This window comes from Camelina sativa, chromosome 2, assembly GCF_030686135.1.
Source record: "Camelina sativa cultivar CO46 ecotype springtype chromosome 2, ASM3068613v1".
Lineage (NCBI taxonomy): Eukaryota > Viridiplantae > Streptophyta > Magnoliopsida > Brassicales > Brassicaceae > Camelina > Camelina sativa.
Window position 1 is genome coordinate 22,870,858 of NC_141881.1, and position 23,419 is coordinate 22,894,276.

Below are 23,419 nucleotides of genomic sequence, written 5' to 3' on the forward strand. Positions count from 1 at the left end.
AACTATTTAAGACCTCCTCAAGACCACAGTATCGCAAGTTCGCTTCGTTAAGATAAGAATGCTACATAACATTGAAAGTTAGACCTAATTTGTGTTTTTTCGATATTCGTTGTTACTTTGAATTCGATATGAATTTTCCTTAAAACGTGATATTTTTTTTATAAACCCGCAACAAGCCGATAAGGACATGCAACGTTGATAATGTTGTCGAGATATTATGAAATTATTTATAGTCACCATAATTAATTAAAAGATAATGACGGACGGACGTTGCAGAAACGACACATTTGTTCTGGACTGAAGGTGACATTGTAACATAATTTACATTACTAATATATACTCTATATTATTGAAGAACTAATATCTTGACCCGCAATTAAGGCAATAGATCAAATATATCCATGATTGTTATGAATGTGAAACATTGAAAATGGTATTAAAAACATACTCTATATATTCAATTAAATCTAAGATATTTGAATGAGAACTTAATATTCTTCTCATTCAAAATCATGAGCTGTAAACCCAAATTAGGGTGATAAACTAATTACAAATTGAGAAATTAATATTCTTCTCATCCAAATTAGGGTGATAAACTAATTACAAATTGAGAAATTAATATTCTTCTCATCCAAATTAGGGTGATAAACTAATTACAAATTGAGAAATTAATATTCTTCTCATCCAAATTAGGGTGATAAACTTATTACAAATGACCAGCCATAATTTTCTATAAAAAAAACTTAATGTGTTTCTCTCATGAGTCATGTACTAAAATTTCCAAGTCAAGTCAATTATAATTACCAAGCACATATAAATCATTCTTTTTTTTTTTTGTCAAACGCACATATAAATCATTCAAACTCCAATAATGCTTAGAACAACGAAATGATATTTATAACCAAAAAAAATAGTCCAATAATGTGAAAAATACGACACAAAGAGGAAAAAAACCGAAAGAGTTTGCGACAAGAACAATAAAATTTCAGAAATAGAATAAAAAGAAAAATCTAAAGCGAAAACACGAAAACACAATCTCAAGCGAACATCAAAAAGGAGAAAGCCGCAGTCAATAATGTAGTCATAACCGAAGTAACTGCCACACCACTTGCTGAGTTTTTCCTTGGACTTGGCGCCGGGGCGGTGATAGTATCGGCGGAAGGTGATGTTGAGTCAGAAGGTGAAGGCGACAAAGGTGTAGACTGATCAGATGGAGATGAAGCCGGAGACTGAACAGGCGATGGGGTAGAAACAGGGGATGGTGATGGAGGTGGAGTCGCCGGAGCGTTAGATGGTGACTGAGAAACAGGGCTTGGAGATGGAGTCACAGCAGAGTGAGATGGAGCGTTCGATGGTGACTGAGAAACAGGGCTTGCAGATGGAGTCACAGGGGAGTGAGATGGAGCGTTCGATGGTGATTGTGAAACAGGGCTTGAAGTTGGAGTCACTGGGGAGTGAGATGGAGCGTTCGATGGTGAGTGAGAGACAGGGCTTGAAGATGGAGTCACAGGAGAGTGAGATGGAGCGTTCGATGGTGAGTGAGATACAGGGGATGAAGATGGAGTCACCGGGGAGTGAGATGGAGCGTTCGATGGTGAGTGAGATACAGGGGATGGAGATGGGGTGGTTTGAGACTTAGGAGCATGCGATGGTGAGTGAGAAACAGGGGAAGAAGATTTAGGTGGTTGTGATGGAGAAACAGAGGATCTCGGAGGTTGAACCATAGACGGAGGTTTCGCAGGAGCAACGGGAGAAACAGGGGAATGAGATTTAGGAGCTTGAGCAGGAGCGACTGGTGAAACAGAGGAATGAGCTTTAGGAGCCTGAGCCGATGAAGGAGGTTTCGCCGGAGAAATAGGAACGTTGGGGTGGTTTCTGATGCCGAGGACAACAACGACCATCTTCTGTCCCTTTTTACAGTGATCCTGAACACCACTTATGAAATAATGAGGACCAGAACGATCAAGAGTCACAACAGTTTCACCATCTTTATACTTCTTGATAGAGCCAAAGACGTTGCAGTCATCATATTCAGCTTTCGTCACTTCTTGAACCAAATCTAAACCCTTTGGATACTTGAAATCTGCAAAAAGATTGGTTACAATCACAAAAAAAAAGGCCTCCAAAACTTTAAAACCCTAGCAAAAGGATAGAAACTTACAGAGAGTGTCATTGACTTGGAAACGGTTCCTTCCAGCCCAAGTATTGTAGTTTTCTTGAGGCTTCACGTCCCAAACGCCGTTACCTCCGACGTTGAACCTCCTTGCATCAGCAATGGAGAAGAGAGTTGCAAAAGAAGAGAGGATGATGAAAGAGAAACAAAGAGTTTTCATGATCGCCGACATGGTTTCGGAGATCTGATGAAAAATTAGGGCTTTTTTTTTGTATGTGTGTCTCTGTTTGTGTTTGAGTTGTGGAATAGGTAAAGGTGTGTATTGAGTATATATATAGATAAGTTTAGGAGATTAAGGAGAATCGAAGAAAATCTGTGAGAATTTACAGAAATGGAATACGGAGATTGGTGACAGGTTACTTTGTTTCTTTATATAAAAGAGAATGTGTTTTGGTAAGGTAATCAGAGGATTTGAACGTTTTTTTGTAAACAAAATCTAAGGCATTTATGAGAAGACGTGTGAGAAATTGACTCACCTATTAATTCACTTGCTAAAAAAAATTATTTGAATGCTGGATATTTTCAAATTTGTTAATTAGTTTATTTCTTTATTGAAATATATATTCAAATTTGTTAAAAATTAATATTGACAAAATAGTTTTTTATTCTTTTTCCATGTTTAGTTTGATTTCATTTACTTTTTTTTTGTTTCAGTTTAAAACATCTTATATATATATAAAATAAACTAAGGTTTTCTTTATTTTTTTAGTGTATTTTTTCAATTGACTTTATATGACATATATTATATTATTTATATTTATAGTTAAGATAAAATATAATTTGATATTATATATTATAAGATACTCAATTTATTCTTTATTTTGTGTAGCATATCGTCCAAAATATTAATTTTTTCTTTTATTTCTTAACTTTAATAAAAATAATTAACATGATAAGATTATTACATTATCTTTTAATTTGATTCTAACTAAAAAAAAAACTAAAGTATATTCAAATATATATATATATACACTGATTATAAATATGTAGAGATAAATAACTAAAGTATATGTCTTTTAAAGAAATAAATAAATATATATATATATATAAAGCTCACAAGTGGCACTCATTCCTCTCAAGTATATACACAATAAAATATCCTCTAAAAATCTTAACATTTTAGAAATGTCCTTTTAGTTATTATTTTATATATATATATATATTTCATTGATCAATATTTTATATACTTGCCATAACATTATAATTCTTCAAATAATAATTTGCCAATAATTATAGAATAAAATATTAATATAATGATTTTGGAAATTTTATAGTTATGGTAGTTTTATTTTAAAATAATTTCAAGATATAAAAATAGAAAAATATTATAATATTTATTTATAGACAAAAAATATAATATTTGGTATACAATTTTGTGCCAGAAGATCAAATCATTTTTCTAAATAATTTCAAGATTTTTTAAAATATAATATTTTATTTTCCTTTAGTTTGAATCATAATCAAAAATAATTTCAAGATATAAAACAATATGATATTTTATTTTTCCTTTATTATAATCATAATCACAATTTATTGTATATGTATTAATTCTGTAAAATGTAACTCCCATAATGTTTGCCAGAAAAACAAAAAATTATTGATGAAAAAAAAAACACTCATTATTTTAATACACTTTAATGTATTAATTGGAATACAATCTATATTTGATTGAACATCATATTTTCTAAGTAAGTATATCACTTTTTGTTATCATTTATCAATATTATATATAATTACCATAACATTGTAATTTTAAATAATTTTCAGTAATTCAAGAATAAAATATTGTTTTATAATTTTAAAACAAAAGAAAGTTTTATTCTTAAATAATTTTAAGATATTAAACAATAATCATATTTTTTTCTTTAATAATAATAATTATCACTATTTATTGCATATAAATTCTTTAAAATGTAACTCTCATGATGTTTGAAAAAAATAAAAATAAAAATTTTCAATATATTAATACACTCTAATGTATTAATTCGACACAATTTATGTTTTACAAAAAGATAAGAAAAGAAAAATAAATTACGGCATATTTATTCTTTGAAATATAACCATAACTAGCTTTCATGATGCTTGACAAAAAAAAAAATCGGAAAACCTCCCATAATCCTAATGATATATTGATACCACAAAATTCTCTACAAAAAGCAAGACAAATTCTTCATCAAACATCATATTTTCTTCTCATATAAATTTTAAAATTTTATAACAATATTAATGTTAATTATTATTGAATATATTTTAAAATAATTAAAAAAATATTTATTAGGTTCATTTTATCCATGCATCACGTCAGACTTTTTCTAGTTATGTATATGAAATCTAGTGACTACTAGTTTAGCAGTGATTGGGTCTAGTATGGTTCTAATTTCGGAATTTTGTTCTGAATTCTCTAATAGAGGTAGCCAACTAGGTGTTGTTCTTCTATAGCTACATTACAAAGGCTTTTGAAAATGTACGGTTCGCTTTGAAGTCCAAGTAAAGCTGGATAGCAAAGGCCCAGCTACTCCAATATTTCTCACTTGTTTGCAAAATTATTCTATAGGGATACTTTTGATTACTGTACGTACGTAGATGTCTAAACGGTTTTCGTTTATCTCACGGTTCATCGGAGATAAAGATGCATCAAATATGCATAAAGCCAAGTCCCACTCTCTTGTTATTTTCATAAGTGTTTAAACCCGTCTTCAAAGATTGTTGTGCGGGAGACAACGATATTTTGGAAGGCTTTGTTTGGTTTTAGCAATGTATTATCCAAAAATCTCTTCTTTTCTAGTTGTGGGTTATGGGTCGAGCATTGTGTCTCTTTATAGTTTAATCTCTTAGTTTTCATGTGTATTGTACCCTTTTTGAATCTATTATCAATATTACTCCAATGAAAAGAAAATATATATATGGTAAATAGTAACCACAGTACCACACACTACCGTACTTTTCGTTCAAATACACACTACTTTAACATGTATCTTAAAGTATGCAGTGATTGAGAGAGAAAGATTTAAGACACAGTTGGTGGGGGAGGCCCAATAAGGTCGAGCTTGTTGAGATGGGACTAAAAGATTCACATTGAGCACATCTTCTACTAGAATGACCATCCTTGTCTGTGATAAGGTAATTGCTATACTGCTAAAATAGAAAAATTGGAGTCTTTTGGTATTTGCACAAGGAAAGGAACACAAATTCATGTATCGCTTTCGAACACCATAGTTGTTGCATATGTATTTAACGTGTTAAGCTATGATAAAACTTTATCGATCCATATTGAACAAACCAAAAACTTATCGATGTAGAAAACCATTAAAGTCATATTTTGGTCAATTTTCTTGTTTATTAAAGACAAAAAAAAAAATGAAGACCAAAATGAACTAGCTAGATTTCGTTTTGATTTGGTACATATACAACCCTAATACAAATCACATAAAACGCAAACCTTCAAAATATCAATATGGAAATTAAGTAGGTAAATTACGTAGAAACAGTAAACATAATCTTCAAAATATTGATCAGAAGGAGTAGATCCGAACAAGCCACATTGATATAATATAAGAGATCGAACTATACCATGATAGGTAGAAAACAAAAATTACTAAACCATAAGAATTACATGTTATTACTTGAGCATTCATAATTATCAAATAGCATAGAAATTAAAAATGAAAATGGGATAATTAATTACATTTTTTTCAATGTAGAATTTTCACTCGGCCTTTTCAACTTTGGTCTCCTTCTTCTCCTCTTTCTTCTCTTCTTTCTTCTCCTCTTTCTTGATCTCCTCTTTCTTCACCTCTTTCTTCTTCTCTTCCTTTGGTTTTACATCTCCAACAGCTTTTGGTTTGCCCGGCTTTGGTTTCATGAAGCAGAAGCAAGAACAACATGGACACTGGAACAAGAACTTCATTTCTCTTTCTCTCTCTTTCTCTCTCTCTCACTTATCTTCTTTTTCTCTCTCACACACACAACCTCTCACACATTACACATTGCTTACTTAAAAACTAAACTTTAATGGAAAGTAGAGAATTGATTGGGTTTGTTTTTTACTTATTACTGTGCTTTTTTATGACATTTCTCTAACGATCCTGTCTTTTTCTTCTCGTTTAATAATGATGCTTTCAGTTTGGTCCCACTCCATTGAATTTTAGTCATTCTCCAACCAATTATTTTTTAAAATTTCAATCATGTTTCTCTTTAAACCGCACATCGGCACATACACAAAAGACACCACGAGCTATTAGCTCGGCTGGAATGACAGTGTACTGACGGTGGCCAATTGATACGTATAAAGACAACGAAACAATAACTTGTGTAATAGTTTTTTCACGTATTCACACTCTATATCGTCGATGTTATAGTTCGAACTTCAGTTTTGGGGGAGATTAATATATAGGACCAGTGGACCACTAGATCACAAGTGTTTGTTTATCAATAAACTCAATTTTGTATAACACATCTAAACAATGATGAGTAGTGAAATGTAAAGAAACTTCTCAAACCTATCATATTCTTCATTACGCTTAATCACTACAAGAAAAAGTGAATATTGTGACGGAAAAATTGTGACTGTTTGTTCTGTCATAATATTATGACGATTTAGATACGAAAATGTGACGTATTTAAAACGGTCATATATATGTCACTGTTTAGTTATAATATTGTGACCGACTTAAAGGTAACTAATTTTTGTCACTATTTGTGTCGAATTTGTTACAAAATATTTAGTCACAATTATAATTACGGATTTGTGACTATATTTACGTCACTTTTAGTTACAAATATTTTGTAACTACCTAGTCAAAATTAGTCACTATTTTAGTTACCTTTGTGTTTAGTCATAAATTGTGACATAGTTATTACCACTTTTGTTACTCCAATTAAATAATAAAATAGTTTTAATAATGGAAAAAAGAGAGCTGAAAATACAATTTTTCAATAAGAGTTCAAATGACATAAAATAATCTGAAAATTATTACTCACACTCGTCGTCAGTAGTTAATTCGATATCAGAATTCCCATCTTCAGCGTCTGATCCAACTTCTTCTTCTAGTATTGGATCATCAAGATCTTCTGGTTGACCATCTGGATATAATAGTGCCTCAATGTGCAATGAATCAGATTGGACAACAGAATTAGTTTTATCATGTTGCAGTGCAGTGAAATCCAGATTTTGGTTGACCAATACTTTTCCTCTTGGCTGTATCATAATTGCTGCTTCCCATTGTTGATCTTTTTTCGGCTGAGTCATTCTTGGATATGGAACATAACATACCTGATCTGCTTGTGAAGCCAAAACAAAAGGATTGTACTTTTGATAATGCCTTTTAGCATTAATATCAATGATCCCTGACTTGTTTTTTCGTATACCTTTCCCAATGGTTGAATCATACCAATCACATTTGAAAACCACGACTTTAAGATCAACTGGTCCTGGATAATGCAGCTCATAAATCTCTTTCAATACTCCATAAAACTCAGCAGCTTCTTCACTTGAGCTGGAAGATGTTACACCTTTCACACAAACTCCATAATTGGCATTCTTTTTGTCTTTCCCATGATCATATGTGTGAAACATATATCCACGACAAAAATACATTGGCCAACTAGTAACTTGAACCATTGGACCATGAACGAGACTCAGCAACCAATTTGGATATGAATAATTGTTCAAGGTATCTTCCACCTGTTTTAAAAAAAAGATGATGTATATTCAACAACCACGATAAATGCACATATTTTAAGCTTACAAAAAAAATCATGTATAATATAAGCTTATCAAAGATACATGCACATATTTTATTTTATTTAAAAAAACACTTACATGTTTTTGTAACCAGCTTGAATATGTTTTTTCTCTAAGCTCGGTTAAATTGTTTTCAGTAATCCCAAGATTAGTCGCAATCATGCTCTCATCAAATAACCTATATAAATATGAATTCATGAAAAAAAAATTATGATTTATGACACTCAATCTACTAATATATAAATTAAAGTACATATGTGTATATTATTTTTACGTACCTTTCAAATGATCTTAATTTATCGCAGTTCTGCAAAATATATGTACGTGCAATATGATAATCTCTATCTTGGAGCCATATCTGTATTTCTTTACCACTGCCCCTCCCTGCCTGAGAAAATATATCTGGAATTCCATCAAACTCATGAGTATCGTCTTGATTACCTCCATCATAGTGTCGATCTCCTGTTCGATGTTTTGTCTTTATGTGTGGTTCAAAGTAATAAGTACAAAAAATAGAAATTTCTTCGTTGATGTATTGTTCAACAATCGATCCTTTTACTTTTGCCTTATTTTTTACTTTTTTCTTTAGATGGCCCATGTATCGTTCAAAACAATACATCCATCTAAACTGCACAGGTCCGCCAAGACTAGCTTCGTATGGCAAGTGAATCACCAAATGCTCCATAACATCGAAAAAGGATGGTGGAAATATCTTCTCCAAATTACAAAGAACCATACAAATATTATTTTGCAGCATGTATAGTTCTTGCGCATATATCTCGAAAAAATAAGCTAGCACCTACAAAAAAAGATCGTTAGATGAATAAATTTCTAACCATAAAAATTAAACAGATTAGTGGACCTACAGCTTTAGATGTAGACCACTTGACTCATAAACAAAGAGATAAAAAAACACAAAGAACTATAGTGTTATAATATGCTAATAAAGAACACTTAGACTCGTAAACAAAGATAATAAGAAAAAAACAAACAAAGAACTACAGTGTTATAATATGCTAATATAGAACACTTAGACTCGTAAACAAAGAGAATTAAAAAAACAAACAAAGAACTATAGTGTTATAATATGCTAATAAAGAACACTTAGACTCGTAAACAAAGAGAATAAAACAGAATAAATCAATTTAAGTGAATTGCAGACCGAAATAAAACTAGTTGCAGAATGGGCTTTAGATGAATTGTTTTAGGCCCAGTTGGAAACAGTTTAGGTCACAAAAGAAGAAGAGACGACACGGAGACACCTCTACTTCACGCAGCTGCATAAGTGAGAAGAGATGAGCTTGTTCTACTTCACGCAGCTTCTTGTTGTTTTTTTTATTTCTCTTGTCTTGTTCTTCTTTTATTCTTCTTTATTTATGCTTATGGAGCAGAGAAAAGAGAGAGAAGCGATCGATCTCCTCTTCCTCCTCACTAGTCAAACCCATTATTATTTGATCCGATTATATATATATATATATATATAGCTGGGGAAAAAAAGAAGATAATCTTCTCATCTTCTTAATTGGAAAAAAAAATATGTATGTTGATCGAGGCTAGAGATCAGAGAGAGTTGGTTTCTCCGCCGCTGAAGAAGACAAAGACAGATCTGGATGCGATGGAGTTGGTTTGTCCGACTGATGTGGAGGAAGAGGAGATCGAAATTCCCGCAACGTGAAATCTCCGGAAAGGAAACAAGGACGATCCTGAATATGCAAAACAGCGAATGATCTTTGAGAAGCAATTTACAGAGAGTAAGGTATGTTTAGTAATCGTTTTTAATTTATTATTAATTAATTAGAATCAGATGTTTAATTTTTGTTTTATTAATGATTGTTTTATTTAGGGTGTAATTTAACCGGTTTGAATAATATTGTCTCTAATTTTTTAGATATTTGTACTTAAAGATATATGCTAACAAGTTACTTGAGAAAACAAATTAACCATATTAGAATTTTCTAGATCCTTAAAATTTTGTTTTTAATACCAAAATAGCGCCTTAATTTTTCCTAATAGAACCTAAAATTTTCATTAGCGCTTTAATTTTTTGTGAAATTCCCCCCACTCTTAAAACCCCTAAAACTGCGTCAAAACTATTTAACCACCTCCCTCTACTTCTCAGGTCTCTACGCGACTTCCCATTTATAAGACCTATTGGGCTGTTTTTCATTTCACAGATCTCATTGAAAGGTATTTCTATAATTTTATTTATTTTTAGAAGTTAATCTAGATGTTTAATTACTAATATTTACTCGCTTCCAAGTTTTACAAATCTTTGGTAATCGTTGTTGTTGTGGTTTTACACAGTCTTTGCTTACGTGTTAATCTCTATTAATTTAGATTAGAGTCGTTTAATTTTTCACTTTGTAAAATTTGGGGTTGATAACTTTTGAATGTTTATGTGTTTATAGTGTGACAATGGAAGAGCCATTTGTGGATCGTTCAAGTTTACCTGTGCTGCATCCATCTCGGTTAAATGGAGCTAAATGGTATGGATTTATTTCAACATACTGTTGATTACTTTCACATAGTTATAACTCAAACTAAAGTAATGTATTTCAATGGAGCAGGTTTAAATACCACACCCAAGTATCAACTGGTGTACGAAAGGTCATTCAAAGTTGTTTTAAGGGACCATGGTACTCTTGGAGAAAAGTGCCTCCCTTCTACAAAAGAACCTGGTTTACACTGTTTATGGTAGTACTGTTGTCTATTATATTTCATTAAGCTATTTCATAAATGATTTACAGTATTACTCATCATGTGTGATTACTCTGTTTTCTCAGAAAAAGTTTAACTGGGATGCTTCTATCAACTATCAAGTTGAACGAGAGTTCAAAAAGCTTGTTGCATATCGCCTCAAAGGAATGATAAGCCATGCTAAGAAGGGAGGAGAAAAACCAGATTGGATTTTGTCTGATTATTGGACGATTATGCAGGCACATTGGGCAACAGCAAAAGCAGAAGCAACAAGTGAGAAGGCTCGTGCTTCCCGAATGTCTGATCGCAATGGTTTAGGCCCACATTCTCATCTAGCAGGTTCAAGTTCGTATGTCAAAGTTCAAGCTGCTTTGGTAATGTTCACATTTTCTATCAATTTCCATATAAATTTGTGATCATTTTTGTATTAGTTCACTTAGTTTTATTGTTTGTTTATAGGAAGCAAACAATGAAGATTACTCATTTATTGCTGTGATGAAGAAAACACATCAAAAGCCTGACGGAACCTATGTTGATCAACGAGCAAGATTGGTTGCAGAAACTTATGAAAAGCATGTACAAGAACGCTTGGAACAACTTGAATCTTCTGGTGAAGAGAATGTGACAGCTGAAAATCTTGACAAAGCTGAGAAAAATGAGATTTATATCAAGGTAACATTTCTAAACCTTATATTCTTTAAGATTTTTTGAGATTATATATTTGTGATTAGTATATTGAGGTTTAGCCATATATGTTATTAGGGTGGAGCAAATTTGTTAGTCACCATGGAACTGTCGTGTTTTATTGTTTGGTTTGGGTGGTGTATTGGGCGTGAGTTGTTTGGTCGTGAGTTGTGTGTTTGGTCGTGAGCAAATTTGTTAGTCACCATATATGTTATTGTTTGGTCGTGAGTTGTGTGTGTTGTATTGGTTTGGTGTATGATAGCTTTATGTATTTATTTTTTATTTCTAGGCTGCTGGATCATCGAAACATGGTCATATCTTTGGACTTGGAGCACTTGGTGAGTTTTTACCATCTGTTGGTGCCTCTTCAAGTGTACCACAATCTGGTGAAGAAATAGAGACAATAACACATCGGATGCAGGAGATGGAAACTGATCTGAAAAAAAACCTTGAAGAAAATCAGCAAATCCAGAAAAGACTTGAAGCTATGGAGAAACTTGTTGAATCTTTTGCAAGTCAAAATGTCTAAATCCAACACCACTACCAAGACCATCCACCTTTATCTAACTACTATGGTTTGTTTGTATTTTCTTATGTTTATGGATTAACTTTGTGCTTGGTTTATATTTCCTTTCAGTTGTGTTTATGTATCAACTTTGTATTTGGATGTTAGTTTGTTATCTATATATTATTGTTTGCATATTATTTTTAGTTTTCATGTTTTATTCTAAAATTATATATTTGTTGAAATATGGTGAATTGATTTAATATTTAAAAAAAAATCTAAGAACGTGAAATGTCACAAATAAATACAAATATGGTAATTAAAAAAATAAAAATAAAATAGAATAAAAATAAAAATAGTGACGGTTGTGTGTCTCTAATCGAGTCACTAATTGTGTCTAGTTTGTGATTGTATTTTGGTGGCAAAAAGTCACAATGTAGTGACTTAAAATAATACTAATTTGTAACAAATATATGACATTTTTTTGGTCATGTTTTGTATCATATTTGTGACTCTATTAACCGTCATAAATTGCAACTTTTTTGTGACTATTCAATTATCGTCACAACTTGTGACGAATTGTTACTTCAAAAACGTCACAACTGTTTATGACTTTTTTGTGACTTACACCAATTTGTGACCATTTTATTGTGATCTTCTTCAGTCCGTTTCATTTTCATCACAATAAAGTATTTGTGACCAAAAATTAATATATTATGACCATTGAATTGATAACAATATTCACTTTTCTTTGTAGTGAATCCCTCTCCCTACTAACATAATAAGTCCGATATCGTTTATATAATGGAACGAGAGAATAATGGAGGGTAATGAGTGGCATAATGACAATATGTAATGCATGTTATGTGGGGAAAACAGTTAGTTCTTTTTCTCGTATATTTATGAATATGCATATTAAATATTTTGAGAAATTAGTATATGATCTTTATAATATGATAAAGGACTATATGGGTGTGATTGGTAACACTTTCTAAAAGCTTTATAAATATACTGTTTTAATATTTACCAATCACAAAAACTTTATCAAAAGCTTTACCAAAAACTTTACTCTCAGCTTTTTCATACAGCTTTTATATACAGTTTTTTCTTACAGCTTTGCACTATTCACTAAAAGCTTACAGCTCCAGCTTAAAGCTTTTTTGTACAGCTTTCTATACGTTACCAATCACACCTTATATTACTTTTGGATCTCTGTGTACTATAGCATATAGTTGGATTCCACTTCAGTCACTTTCAGACGAAGTTGTCACTTTCAGACGAAGTTGTCACTTTCAGACCAAGTTGATGGCCGCCCTACTCTGATTTATATCTATTTTTTTTTCTTTTATGGGACTTCTAGTATATTCCACGAATTAAATAATTGCAATATCTTATACTATACTCAAAAGTGCATTTTATACACCTTTTAGATATTGTGGATTTCCTTATAACCTTATAGGTTACTTCTATGGGCTGGGCTTAGTATATGTCCAGATTCATCTTATCATATGATAATATGTAATAACAGGCTACCAAATCCAATTCTCCCACCTCTATCTTTCTGAGATTCAAGATTTTCAAGATTAGTATTTTCGTGGTAGGGTTATCCGATTTTATCTGCGCTGATCCGAATAATCCAAATAAGAAGTCAAAGAAATTATCCTTATGATCCAAAATAATATACCCCATTTGGTAACTCAAGTTTTTAAATTTATCTTTAGGTTTTTTAACGTTTGTGGAAGGATCGTTATATCAATGGTGGTTACTTAACATTTTTAAAGTTTTTTTGTATTGTTGCTTCAATGGTGGTTACTCAACATTTTAAAAGTTTTTTGTATTGTTGCTTCAATGGTATGGATAATTTGGATGGTCCAAGAAGGACCCAGCCGATTTTAAACACAACAATATATCTTGGTCAGTTGAATGAAAAGACTACACAATGGTCATTTTTGTTTTTGGTTTTGGTATGTCACATGTGTGTCTATAGCTTATATGTCCTTGTCTTCTTTTACAACATAACGTAAATCTCACAAACAAAAATTTAACATGCATTGTATTGTTGTATCTCCCTAAATTATGTGTACTAGTACTAAGCTAGCCAAAAACAGATTATCTTAGGTATTTGAGATAGATGATAGATCGGTTAGTTAAGTGCAACAATAGTATAAAGAGGACGACAAAATAAGGTGATTCAATTAAATAACACTAGTAATGAAAGACTAATAAGAAATAGTGATTGAAGTGTGTGATAGATTCGAGGTTCGATCTTAGAGAAGACTTGAAAACCAAACAAAGTAGGAGGCCGATAGGTGTACGATTCGATGACTTCACGTGATTTGCGGTGTGTGAGCAGTTGACTATACAATACATTATCAATAGACATCACTCCATCTTCGATGCTCCCAAACATTACTTAATAGTTAATACATATTGATATTATTAATATATTATATGTCATATGAAAATGAAACTATAATCAACAGTATTTTTAATAATGTTGTGGTGCAACTGTGCAAGTGCACCCGATCGTGTATTACGCACTCACAATACTATTTAGTATTTACCATAATTTCCGTACTTGTTGTAACTTCATGTTTTTTATACGAAGCTTTTGTGTAACGTACTTCAAATTCGGAACTAAAGTCAAAAGTCTCTTTCCGATTTCATCCTAACCATTATTCATTGTTTTTCAACAAACGCTCACACATCACATGGGAACACACACTCGCTCCCACTTCTTCACTCTCCCTTAACCAGCTAATAACCATGGTTTGATCCCGGTTTAGTGGACCGGCTTAACCCCAAATCCAGTTCAGTAAATAGAACAAATAAGCAAACCATTAATGAAAAAATGTAAACTTCACGTGGGACCCGTGGTTCTGGCTTTTTTTTGTTGTTGTTGAGGATTTCAACGGTTCCACATTTTTCACGGCATCGGTCCCGTGACGTCCGCCTGAAAGTCCAAACCGAACCCACACGGTTCTATGGAACGTCACTCTCCACGCGCCACGTGCACCGCTAGTATCCACGATGCGTCACAACTTTCACGAGAGGTCCGAGAGATACAAATATCAAAGTCTATATGCCTTTTTTTTTCTTTTTCTTTTCTTGACATTAATCAAAGTCTATATGGTGTGAAAACAAAATTACATGTGTAGTCTGCATATGCATGTATTTATGGTAAAATATGTAATAAGTTTAGAAAATATTTACTCATTTCTGTTTTGCTTGACAAAAGTTGGTTTTTGTATTGATTGATTTTGTGGGTCAATGTATAGAAATTAATGGTTACAAAATTACCTACTCATTCATGTTTACTTGACAAAAGTGGGTTTTTGTGGTGACTTTTATGTTTTGGCATTTAGGAAATTTTCTTAACTAGTAAAATTCACAATTTTGAGTTTTTTTCCCCGGTTAAAAATTTATAAATGTTTCACATAGATGAATCTCTAACTCACTAATTCTCTTCTATGTGCAATTGTCAATTTTCCATTATTTAAAAACCTGTAACTCGATTTGTTTCACCAATTTGATAATCATAGAGTTTTAAGTACTATCGAACGCTTAAACGGACGCTTGAACATTGATTATATCGGATATGAATATATGATAACACAATATGACCATTAGCAATATTTTTTTTTTGTTGATTAAAATGAATATTAGTTACTTGGATCATCGAATTCTTACGGAATTAGTAAGTATTAGTCTTTGTCAAATTAGTTAAATGTCATATATTTGTATGTTGTGTGTTGTGCACTTGTGCTAAAAGGACAGAAGTGGGTGATACAAAAATAGAGAAAGACAAGCAAACTTTGTCCATTGTTTTCTTAATGCGACAAATTACATAAAAAGAAAAAAAAAAAACTATATAAAAAGCCTTTGGAAAAAGTTTTGACTTAACAACTTTATTTCAACTAAATAATATTGTTGTTTCCCACTAATAATTTTTTCCCCAAATAAATAAATAAATCTAGACATTTGTAACAAAACATATTCTTAATTTTTTGTTAAATATAATGTGAATAAATAATTATGGTCAAACTGTTAAGTTTTTTATAATTTCTAGAATATATATAAACTTGTGAGCTGCAATTAATACTTTTGCAGGAATTTGTCCACAAAATTAAATAGCACTAGTAAATTTTAAAATTTTAAATTGACGATTAAATAATGTGACAGAACAAAAATAAAATAAAAATTAAGTTAAGGAGGAGGTGCACAAGACTTTTGAGTCTCTCTCTCTCACTGTTCTTGAGAAAACGAAAGAACTTTACTTTTTTTTTTTTTTCTTTCCGTTTCTTCTCATCAGTTTCTCTATCTTCTCTATCGTCTTCGTCACTGTTTCTATCAATTCGATTTCGAAAGTTAAAACATTGACAATTTGAATCCCAACTACTCTGCCTTTTTTTTAGATTGGTTCTGTCTCTTGATTGAAAAAGACCTGCACTTTCTTCTAAATGAATACATTATTATAAACCCTTGTAAACAAAATCTTTGGAATTATCGTTCCCCTTGAAAAAAAAATTCAAACTTCTCGATGTTTCAGTGGCGGCTGTGAACTCGAAAGTTCTTAACTTTATCTGTGAATTGGTAAATTAAGGGTTTTTGCTGGCAAAATTGGTGAGTTTGCTTAAGCTTGCTTCTTTAAAGGTAATTACTTTATTACTCCTCTTGAGTTATTTTTGTTTTGCTTAAGTTACAAGTATTTCAATAGTAGTATGTGATTCTTGATTTTTTTTTCGAGGTTGTTTTTGGGATGTGAGCGTTTTAGTTTTATACTTAATTATGGAGCTTTTTAAGTTTTGAGTGTTGTCTGTTTTAGTTTCCTGCTTTGATTTCAATACTGTTTCTTGGGACTCGATTTCAGGAAGATACGTGTTGCTGATTTCAATTTGCTTACACAATGTTGCTTCAACTACAAGTTCTGAAAGCTTGATTCTTTTGGGACATGAGCATGTGGACCTTATGGAAGTTGTAGTCTTTATTTGAGTCTAAAGGTGAAAATTTTACTGGAGATGGCGTAATCTTTTTTGAGTTGACTAGAGAAGACTCTTTGTTCTCTGTTTGTTTTTAGTCATGGTGATCATTCTCCTATTGGCTTTCTTTGTTGGTTCATCTGTGAGCTTGACATGTCACCCCAGTGACTTATCTGCACTCCGGGAATTCGCAGGAGCGTTGAAGAATGGTTCTGTTACTGAATCTTGGTTAGACGATTCACGTTGTTGTGAATGGGATGGTGTGTTTTGTGAGGGGAGTGATGTTTCTGGTCGAGTTACAAAGTTGGTTCTTTCTGAAAAGCGTTTGGAAGGTGTGATTTCAGGGTCTTTAGGAGAGTTGAGTGCGCTGAGGTTACTTGATCTCTCTCGTAATCAGCTCAAAGGCGAGTTGCCCTCGGAGATTTCCAAGTTAGAGCAGCTTGAAGTTCTTGATTTGAGCCATAATCTGTTATCAGGGTCAGTTTCTGGAACGGTTTCCAGTTTAAAGCTGATTCAGTCGCTGAACATTTCCTGCAATTCGCTTAGCGGGAACCTATCGGATGTTGGAATGTTTCCTGGTCTTGTGATGCTTAATGTAAGCAACAATTTGTTCGAGGGTGAGATTCATCCTGAACTCTGCAGCTCATCTGGTGAGATTCAGGTTCTTGATTTGTCCATGAATCGTTTGGTGGGGAATCTTGATGGCTTGTACAATTGCAGCAAATCTATTCAGCGGCTCCATGTTGACGGCAACAGATTGACTGGCCAACTTCCAGACTCTCTTTATTCGATCATGGAGTTGGAGCAGCTATCAGTCTCTGGAAACTACTTATCCGGAGAGTTAAGCCAGAACTTGAGCAATCTCTCTGGTCTTAAGTCTCTGTTGATTTCTGAAAACCGGTTTTCTGGTGTAATTCCGGATGTTTTTGGTAACCTCACTCGATTGGAACACCTCGACGTAAGTTCCAACAAGTTCTCAGGCAAGTTTCCACCAAGCTTATCTCAATGCTCAAAACTGCGAGTGCTTGATCTTAGGAACAACTCATTATCCGGTTCTATCAATCTCAACTTCACTGTATTTACCGATCTTTGCGTGCTCGATCTCGCCAGTAATCATTTCTCCGGAGCTCTTCCAGATTCTCTTGGCCATTGTCCCAAGATGAAGATCTTGAGTTTGGCGAAAAACGAGTTCAGTGGCAAAATCCCCTACACCTTCAAGAATCTGAAGTCACTCTTGTTCATGTCCTTATCCAACAACAGTTTTGTGGATTTCTCTGAGACAATGAATGTGTTGCAGCATTGCAGGAATCTCTCCACTCTTATCCTCTCAAAGAACTTCATCGGCGAGGAGATACCAAGCAATGTCACCGGTTTCAACAACCTCGCTATATTAGCGCTTGGAAACTGCGGTCTTAGGGGCCGGGTTCCGAGCTGGCTATTGAATTGCAAGAAGCTCGAAGTTCTTGATCTCTCTTGGAATCGGTTTTATGGAACTATCCCTAGTTGGATCGGTAAGATGGAGAGTCTGTTCTACTTAGACTTCTCAAACAACACTTTAACCGGAGAAATCCCTGTAGCCATAACCGAGCTCAAGAATCTGATCCATCTAAACGGCACGGCTTCTCAGATGACTGACTCTTCCGGAATACCTCTCTATGTCAAGCGGAACAAGAGCTCGAGCGGTCTTCCCTATAACCAAGTTTCAAGATTCCCGCCATCTATCTATTTGAACAATAACCGCCTCAACGGGACGATCTTGCCGGAGTTGGGACGTTTGAAAGAGCTTCACATGCTGGATTTGAGCAGGAACAACTTCACAGGGACAATACCTGACTCCATTTCACGGCTAGACAATTTGGAGGTTCTTGATTTGTCTTACAATCATCTCTACGGTTCGATTCCTCTGTCGTTTCAGAGTCTCACTTTCTTGTCGAGGTTCAGCGTTGCTTATAACCGTCTCACTGGCGCGATTCCATCTGGAGGTCAGTTCTACAGCTTCCCACACTCGAGCTTTGAAGGAAACTTAGGACTTTGTCGCACTATTGATTCTCCTTGCAATGTTATGATGAGTAACATGTTGAATCCGAAAGGTTCTTCACGTAGTAATAACAGTGGCAGAAGGTTTGGGAGAAGCAGCATTGTTTTACTTACCATAAGTCTTGCCGTAGGGATCACTCTGCTTCTTTCTGTTATCCTACTGAGAATTTCAAGAAAAGACGCTGACGATCGAATCAATGACGTTGATGAGGAAACTATCAGCGGTGTTCCGAAAGCTCTAGGGCCATCAAAGATTGTGCTATTCCATAGCTGCGGATGCAAAGATCTGAGTGTTGAGGATTTGTTGAAATCTACAAACAGTTTCAGTCAGGCTAACATTATAGGCTGCGGCGGGTTTGGTCTTGTCTACAAAGCGAACTTTCCTGATGGCTCGAAAGCAGCGGTGAAGAGGCTATCTGGTGACTGTGGACAGATGGAACGTGAGTTCCAAGCGGAAGTTGAAGCATTGTCTCGAGCAGAACACAAGAATTTAGTCTCTCTTCAAGGCTATTGCAAGCATGGGAACGATAGGCTGCTTATCTATTCGTTTATGGAGAACGGAAGCTTGGATTATTGGTTGCACGAGCGGGTGGATGGGAATATGACACTCAAATGGGATGTGAGATTGAAGATAGCTCAAGGTGCAGCGCGTGGGCTTGCTTACTTGCATAAGGTCTGTGAACCTAATGTTATACACAGGGACGTGAAATCTAGTAACATTCTGTTAGATGAGAAGTTTGAAGCTCATCTTGCGGATTTCGGTCTAGCGAGGTTGCTTAGGCCGTACGATACTCATGTGACGACTGATTTGGTTGGGACATTGGGTTATATTCCACCTGAGTATAGCCAGTCTTTGATTGCGACGTGTAGAGGAGATGTTTACAGTTTTGGTGTTGTGCTTTTGGAGCTTGTTACGGGGCGTAGACCTGTGGAAGTGTGTAAAGGGAAAAGCTGCAGAGATTTGGTGTCTAGGGTGTTTCAGATGAAGGCCGAAAAGCATGAAGCTGAGCTTATCGATACAACAATACGTGAAAATGTGAATGAGAAAACGGTTTTGGAGATGTTGGAGATTGCTTGCAGATGCATTGACCATGAACCTAGAAGAAGACCGTTGATTGAAGAAGTTGTGGCTTGGCTTGAAGATCTTCCCATGGAGTCAGTTCAACAACAATGAAAACTCCTTTGTAAGGAGCTTTCTTAGTTTCTTTGTAATGAAATAGTGTAGATCACTGGTTTTGATCCAAAGAAACTTGGGGTATACATGTAAAGCAATGAACTTTTTTTTTTGACTCAACACACGAATCTTACTTTTCTCTTGTCACAATCATTATGACACTAGGCAATCACCCTGAGAAGCCACCTGTACCTTCTCTGGACACTAACTTGGTCCTGAAGTACCCGTGTAAAGTATAAGTAATGTAACAACAGAGCCGTGTTCTGATGTCTGTAACAAAAAAATGGCGGCTTTGTTTATTGGCAAGAGAGGAATGATAAACTTCTACAGAGCTTCGCAGAGACAATACAATAACAACACTCTTCGTTGCTTCACCGCTCAAGTAAGAGAGGGAATCGTAAATATGTGTTCTCTTTTGCTCTTTTTGATGAAATTGTTGTATTGTAATCTAATCAGCTAACTCGAAAAAGCATGAACACTCTCTCCAGGGAAGCAACGGAGGCGGAGACTCATCTGCTAGTATGAATGAGGCAAGACAAGAAGCGATGGGGACAAGTACAGATGCCAAGGCACCTGATGTTTCACTCAGCTATGCAGCAGATACTGCAAAAGAAGGGATAAAACGAGCCACAGATTTAGCCAAGGAAGAGAGCGGAGACGCTCCCACAGAGGAGGCAGCAACGGTTGCAGGCGGCGAAGATGAGAGTGAAGAGAATGTGACAGTGGGTGAGATAGGAACTGTGAAAGGGAAAGATCAATCTTCAAGCTGAAAAATGTGTCTGTACTCTATATTTTAGGACTTAAGAAAGGCCAAATCAATAATGTGCTTTTAAAGTATCTTCAAATGCTTAATGAGTTGTTGACATAAAAAGAAAAAACAATCAGACAATATGGTACATATAACAACAACAACAACAACAACAACAACAACAACAAGGAAGAAACAACGAACAGAGTTCATGTATATATAAAAAGCATAAGCTAAAAACTAGCATCCAAAGCTTTTCTTAATCTGTCCTTAACCCTGAATCTTGAACTTGTCAATCATCTCAAGAACGTCTCGATAACGTCAGGGAACAAACCTGAGTTGCTTCCGGAGTTATTGTTCCTAAACTCCACTGGTGGTTGCTGATCTAGCGAGGTTGATGATGACGAAGAATCCATTCTTGCTGGTAACGTATAGCTTCTTCTAAACTTGTTAGGATGATGATGATGACCTTCAAGGCTCAAGAACTCGTTCTGGTTCTCCACATTCATCGGGTTCTGCTGCTCCTGGTTAAACAAAAGCCTACTAGCTTCGTCTGCACGGCCAGTCAAGGCATTGAAAAGAGACAAACCATTAGGCCATTTGATGTCGTCTTCATGTTCTTCCATTGGAGGAAGCATCTGAGGAGGAGGTGCATTGCTATCTTGAAGGAAACCGAATCGAGCTGATGCTGCTGGTAGTTGGTTCTGAAAGCTAGGGGAAGGTAACAATGGAGAGTGTGATCCCCAGTTAAAAGCTTGAGACTGAGGTAACTGGTTTGGAACCAAGGAAGAAGATGGAGTCGCGGTTCTGTTTGAAGAGAAGAGCTGCGACAGGTAAAAACCTGATCTGTAACCAATTGATTCAAACATTTGTCTCATCCTTAACACAAAATGAAGATCTTCTGGAATCTGAAGTAATAAAACAATGACTGATCATGATCACACACCACATAACTAAAAAAGGAAGTAGCTAATAAGAAAGTAAGAAACAATAAGAGAAAGAAAATAAAAACTCACAATCTTGCAAGAACCTAACTGTAACAGACCATGTCCAGCTTGAATCACAGCAATTGTCTGGTCAAATATAAACAGTGTTAAGGTAAAGATCAAGAAACAGTAAAAAAAAATAACCAAAGAAGAAGTTTGATAATTGACCTGGATGCCTGATTCGAATTGGTCGGTCCATTCTGGAGGAAGCTGCAATAAATTTTTTTGACTTTAAGTGTAAGGTAACCATCAAAATCATAAATTTCATCATCTAACCATAAAATAAAAATAAAAGATATGTGGAAGATTAGAGGAAACGTACAGCATCAAAAGAACTCTGCCAGTAATTAGCAAGATTTGGTTCAGATTCAGGTGGTTCTTTGAATACCCACTTATGACATTTATCAGAAGCAACTTTACCCATCAATCTGCAGATATATAAACATAACAACAAGATCATAACTTGTGTGTGTATAGTATAATAATAACTATATCTTAAGCTAATTATGAAAGTGATTATTAGGGTGTGTTTATATATAAACTAATTATCTTTGTCCATAATTACTTATATATAACACCTACCCAGTACCCACCCTTCTCCATAATTATATAACTGAATGGACATCTTGCTGAAAGCTTTTCTGACAAGATCTTCACCTTCAATGTCTGGTTCCACACAAAGATCTTCTCCACTTCTTCCTCCTCCGCAGAAACCATCTTCCCACATCAACATCCTTTTTAAATTAAAGAAAACAAATTGTTATAGAAGTAAAGAGATCTTGGGTTGAAAACAGAGCTGCTCTGTTTCTGTCTCTCATGTCCTTAAAAAGCAAAAAGAGACAAGAGGACTCACAAGCTGCCACTTTCATCACCAATCTTGCAGCCATTACCACCACGGACCCTCCTGAAATCAAAAAGAGAAACCAAAAAGGGGGTAAAGAAACAGAGAAAGAGTAGGAAAACAAATGATGAACATAGAGAGAGAAAGAGAGAGGGATGTGTATTGTACGGTCGGGGACGAATGGTCCAGAAAACAGAGTAAATCCAGTCGGAGTTAAGACAGACGCTTCTAAGTGCTTCATGAAGTGCCATCATTCCTACAGCATCTTTGCTTCTATCTCCTCCTCCAACTCCTGAGCCCACCATGTCTCTCTCTTTCTCTCTTTATCTCTCTCTCTCTCTCTCTCACTTCTAAGAAAAAAAAAAGAACCCCTTCAGAAGTCTCCAAAGACGACACAGCTTCTTTTGCTAAGAATCATCACAAGTCTTTAGCTTTCTTCAGACAGAGTCTGTCTTTGCCAAATATTATAAACTAGTATAGAGAGCAGTACCACTGAAAAGAAGAAAAGAAAAGAAAAAGAAAATAAGTTATCTTTTGTTTTCTCTGTGTAAAAGAGTTTGTCAACCACAGAGTCTCATCATCTCTCTCTCTTTCTTTTAGTTTCTCTCACTACTGTTCGTTCTTTTTTATTTGTTCTGAGTCTTCTTTTCTTTTTTTTAGTGTACAGAGAGAAATTATGTTAATCGAAATCCCGGCGACAAGTTAGGGTTTAGCCGTTTAGGGATAATATTATATTTATTTTTAATTTGTTGGAATATCCATAAATATATATATATATATATATTATTTCTTTTAAGGTTTATCACCATTGTCATAATGTCATCTCCACTTATCGATTTTGCATTCATAAAT

The 23,419-nt window shown here is 34.3% G+C and overlaps 6 protein-coding genes and 1 pseudogene across 11 annotated transcripts in view; 3 read left to right on the forward strand and 4 right to left on the reverse strand.

Moving 5' to 3' along the window:
• Nucleotides 1-872: 872 nt before the first annotated feature.
• On the reverse strand, nucleotides 873-2,577 carry LOC104728913 (uncharacterized). The gene is made up of 2 exons (XM_010447831.2): nucleotides 2,162-2,577; nucleotides 873-2,083 (listed from the first exon to the last, which is right to left on the reverse strand). Exons 1-2 carry the CDS (start codon nucleotides 2,343-2,345, stop codon nucleotides 1,038-1,040), a joined length of 1,230 nt encoding a protein of 409 aa, XP_010446133.2. The 5' UTR covers nucleotides 2,346-2,577; the 3' UTR covers nucleotides 873-1,037.
• Nucleotides 2,578-5,695: 3,118 nt separating this feature from the next.
• Nucleotides 5,696-6,169, reverse strand: LOC104728922 (uncharacterized). The gene has a single exon (XM_010447836.3). It carries the CDS (start codon nucleotides 6,078-6,080, stop codon nucleotides 5,880-5,882), a length of 201 nt encoding a protein of 66 aa, XP_010446138.1. The 5' UTR covers nucleotides 6,081-6,169; the 3' UTR covers nucleotides 5,696-5,879.
• A 976-nt stretch (nucleotides 6,170-7,145) lies between these two features.
• LOC147949055 (uncharacterized) overlaps nucleotides 7,146-23,419 on the reverse strand; it is an 82,355-nt gene continuing 66,081 nt past the window's right edge. Inside the window, exons 3-5 of the mRNA XM_087469857.1 lie at nucleotides 8,195-8,681; nucleotides 7,995-8,094; nucleotides 7,146-7,856 (exon numbers count right to left, since the gene is read on the reverse strand). Of these exons, the coding sequence (XP_087325983.1) occupies nucleotides 7,146-7,856; nucleotides 7,995-8,094; nucleotides 8,195-8,681 (1,298 nt within the window). The remainder of the gene's footprint in view (nucleotides 7,857-7,994; nucleotides 8,095-8,194; nucleotides 8,682-23,419) is intronic.
• On the forward strand, nucleotides 9,095-12,002 carry LOC104728930 (putative transposase-like protein At4g04430). 2 transcript variants are annotated; one of them, XM_010447845.3, is made up of 7 exons: nucleotides 9,095-9,672; nucleotides 10,036-10,103; nucleotides 10,325-10,402; nucleotides 10,484-10,610; nucleotides 10,700-10,987; nucleotides 11,073-11,285; nucleotides 11,587-12,002. In XM_010447845.3, exons 1-7 carry the CDS (start codon nucleotides 9,640-9,642, stop codon nucleotides 11,824-11,826), a joined length of 1,047 nt encoding a protein of 348 aa, XP_010446147.2. In that variant the 5' UTR covers nucleotides 9,095-9,639; the 3' UTR covers nucleotides 11,827-12,002. The 2 variants fall into 2 exon arrangements, with proteins under 2 accessions (XP_010446147.2, XP_010446152.2); XM_010447850.3 differs by lacking the exon at nucleotides 10,036-10,103 and having other exon boundaries at nucleotides 9,211-9,672.
• Nucleotides 16,317-20,333, forward strand: LOC104728956 (phytosulfokine receptor 2 pseudogene; annotated as a pseudogene). Of its 2 annotated transcripts, none has more exons than XR_015581888.1 (2): nucleotides 16,317-16,455; nucleotides 16,673-20,112. The product of XR_015581888.1 is annotated as a phytosulfokine receptor 2 pseudogene, transcript variant X1 (transcript). The 2 variants fall into 2 exon arrangements; XR_015581890.1 differs by lacking the exon at nucleotides 16,317-16,455 and adding an exon at nucleotides 20,158-20,333 and having other exon boundaries at nucleotides 16,732-20,002.
• On the forward strand, nucleotides 20,246-20,831 carry LOC104728946 (uncharacterized). The gene is made up of 2 exons (XM_010447857.3): nucleotides 20,246-20,374; nucleotides 20,481-20,831. The coding sequence occupies exons 1-2, from the start codon at nucleotides 20,276-20,278 to the stop codon at nucleotides 20,760-20,762; spliced, it is 381 nt and encodes a 126-aa protein (XP_010446159.1). The 5' UTR covers nucleotides 20,246-20,275; the 3' UTR covers nucleotides 20,763-20,831.
• On the reverse strand, nucleotides 20,812-23,345 carry LOC104728970 (protein RICE SALT SENSITIVE 3). Of its 3 annotated transcripts, none has more exons than XM_010447884.3 (7): nucleotides 22,736-23,345; nucleotides 22,580-22,630; nucleotides 22,309-22,460; nucleotides 22,049-22,154; nucleotides 21,895-21,936; nucleotides 21,757-21,813; nucleotides 20,812-21,648 (listed from the first exon to the last, which is right to left on the reverse strand). In XM_010447884.3, the coding sequence occupies exons 4-7, from the start codon at nucleotides 22,148-22,150 to the stop codon at nucleotides 21,037-21,039; spliced, it is 813 nt and encodes a 270-aa protein (XP_010446186.1). In that variant the 5' UTR covers nucleotides 22,151-22,154; nucleotides 22,309-22,460; nucleotides 22,580-22,630; nucleotides 22,736-23,345; the 3' UTR covers nucleotides 20,812-21,036. The 3 variants fall into 3 exon arrangements, with proteins under 3 accessions (XP_010446186.1, XP_010446192.1, XP_010446180.1); XM_010447890.3 differs by having other exon boundaries at nucleotides 22,384-22,460; nucleotides 22,736-23,329; XM_010447878.2 differs by having other exon boundaries at nucleotides 22,320-22,460; nucleotides 22,736-23,315.

Bases quoted from the DNA above. Each gene is read 5' to 3' on its own strand.
- LOC104728913 (XM_010447831.2), bottom strand. From the start codon at position 2,345: ATGTCGGCGATCATGAAAACTCTTTGTTTCTCTTTCATCATCCTCTCT. The intron at 2,084-2,161 runs GTAAGTTTCTAT...ATCTTTTTGCAG, and splicing joins CCAAGTCAATGACACTCTCT to ATTTCAAGTATCCAAAGGGT.
- LOC104728922 (XM_010447836.3), bottom strand. From the start codon at position 6,080: ATGAAGTTCTTGTTCCAGTGTCCATGTTGTTCTTGCTTCTGCTTCATG.
- LOC104728930 (XM_010447845.3), top strand. From the start codon at position 9,640: ATGATCTTTGAGAAGCAATTTACAGAGAGTAAG. The intron at 9,673-10,035 runs GTATGTTTAGTA...TCTACTTCTCAG, and splicing joins AGCAATTTACAGAGAGTAAG to GTCTCTACGCGACTTCCCAT. The intron at 10,104-10,324 runs GTATTTCTATAA...ATGTGTTTATAG, and splicing joins TTCACAGATCTCATTGAAAG to TGTGACAATGGAAGAGCCAT.
- LOC104728946 (XM_010447857.3), top strand. From the start codon at position 20,276: ATGGCGGCTTTGTTTATTGGCAAGAGAGGAATGATAAACTTCTACAGA. The intron at 20,375-20,480 runs GTAAGAGAGGGA...CACTCTCTCCAG, and splicing joins TTCGTTGCTTCACCGCTCAA to GGAAGCAACGGAGGCGGAGA.
- LOC104728970 (XM_010447878.2), bottom strand. From the start codon at position 22,872: ATGGTGGGCTCAGGAGTTGGAGGAGGAGATAGAAGCAAAGATGCTGTA. The intron at 22,461-22,579 runs GTGAGTCCTCTT...TAATTTAAAAAG, and splicing joins GGTGATGAAAGTGGCAGCTT to GATGTTGATGTGGGAAGATG. The intron at 22,155-22,319 runs GTGGGTACTGGG...ATATATCTGCAG, and splicing joins TTATATAATTATGGAGAAGG to ATTGATGGGTAAAGTTGCTT.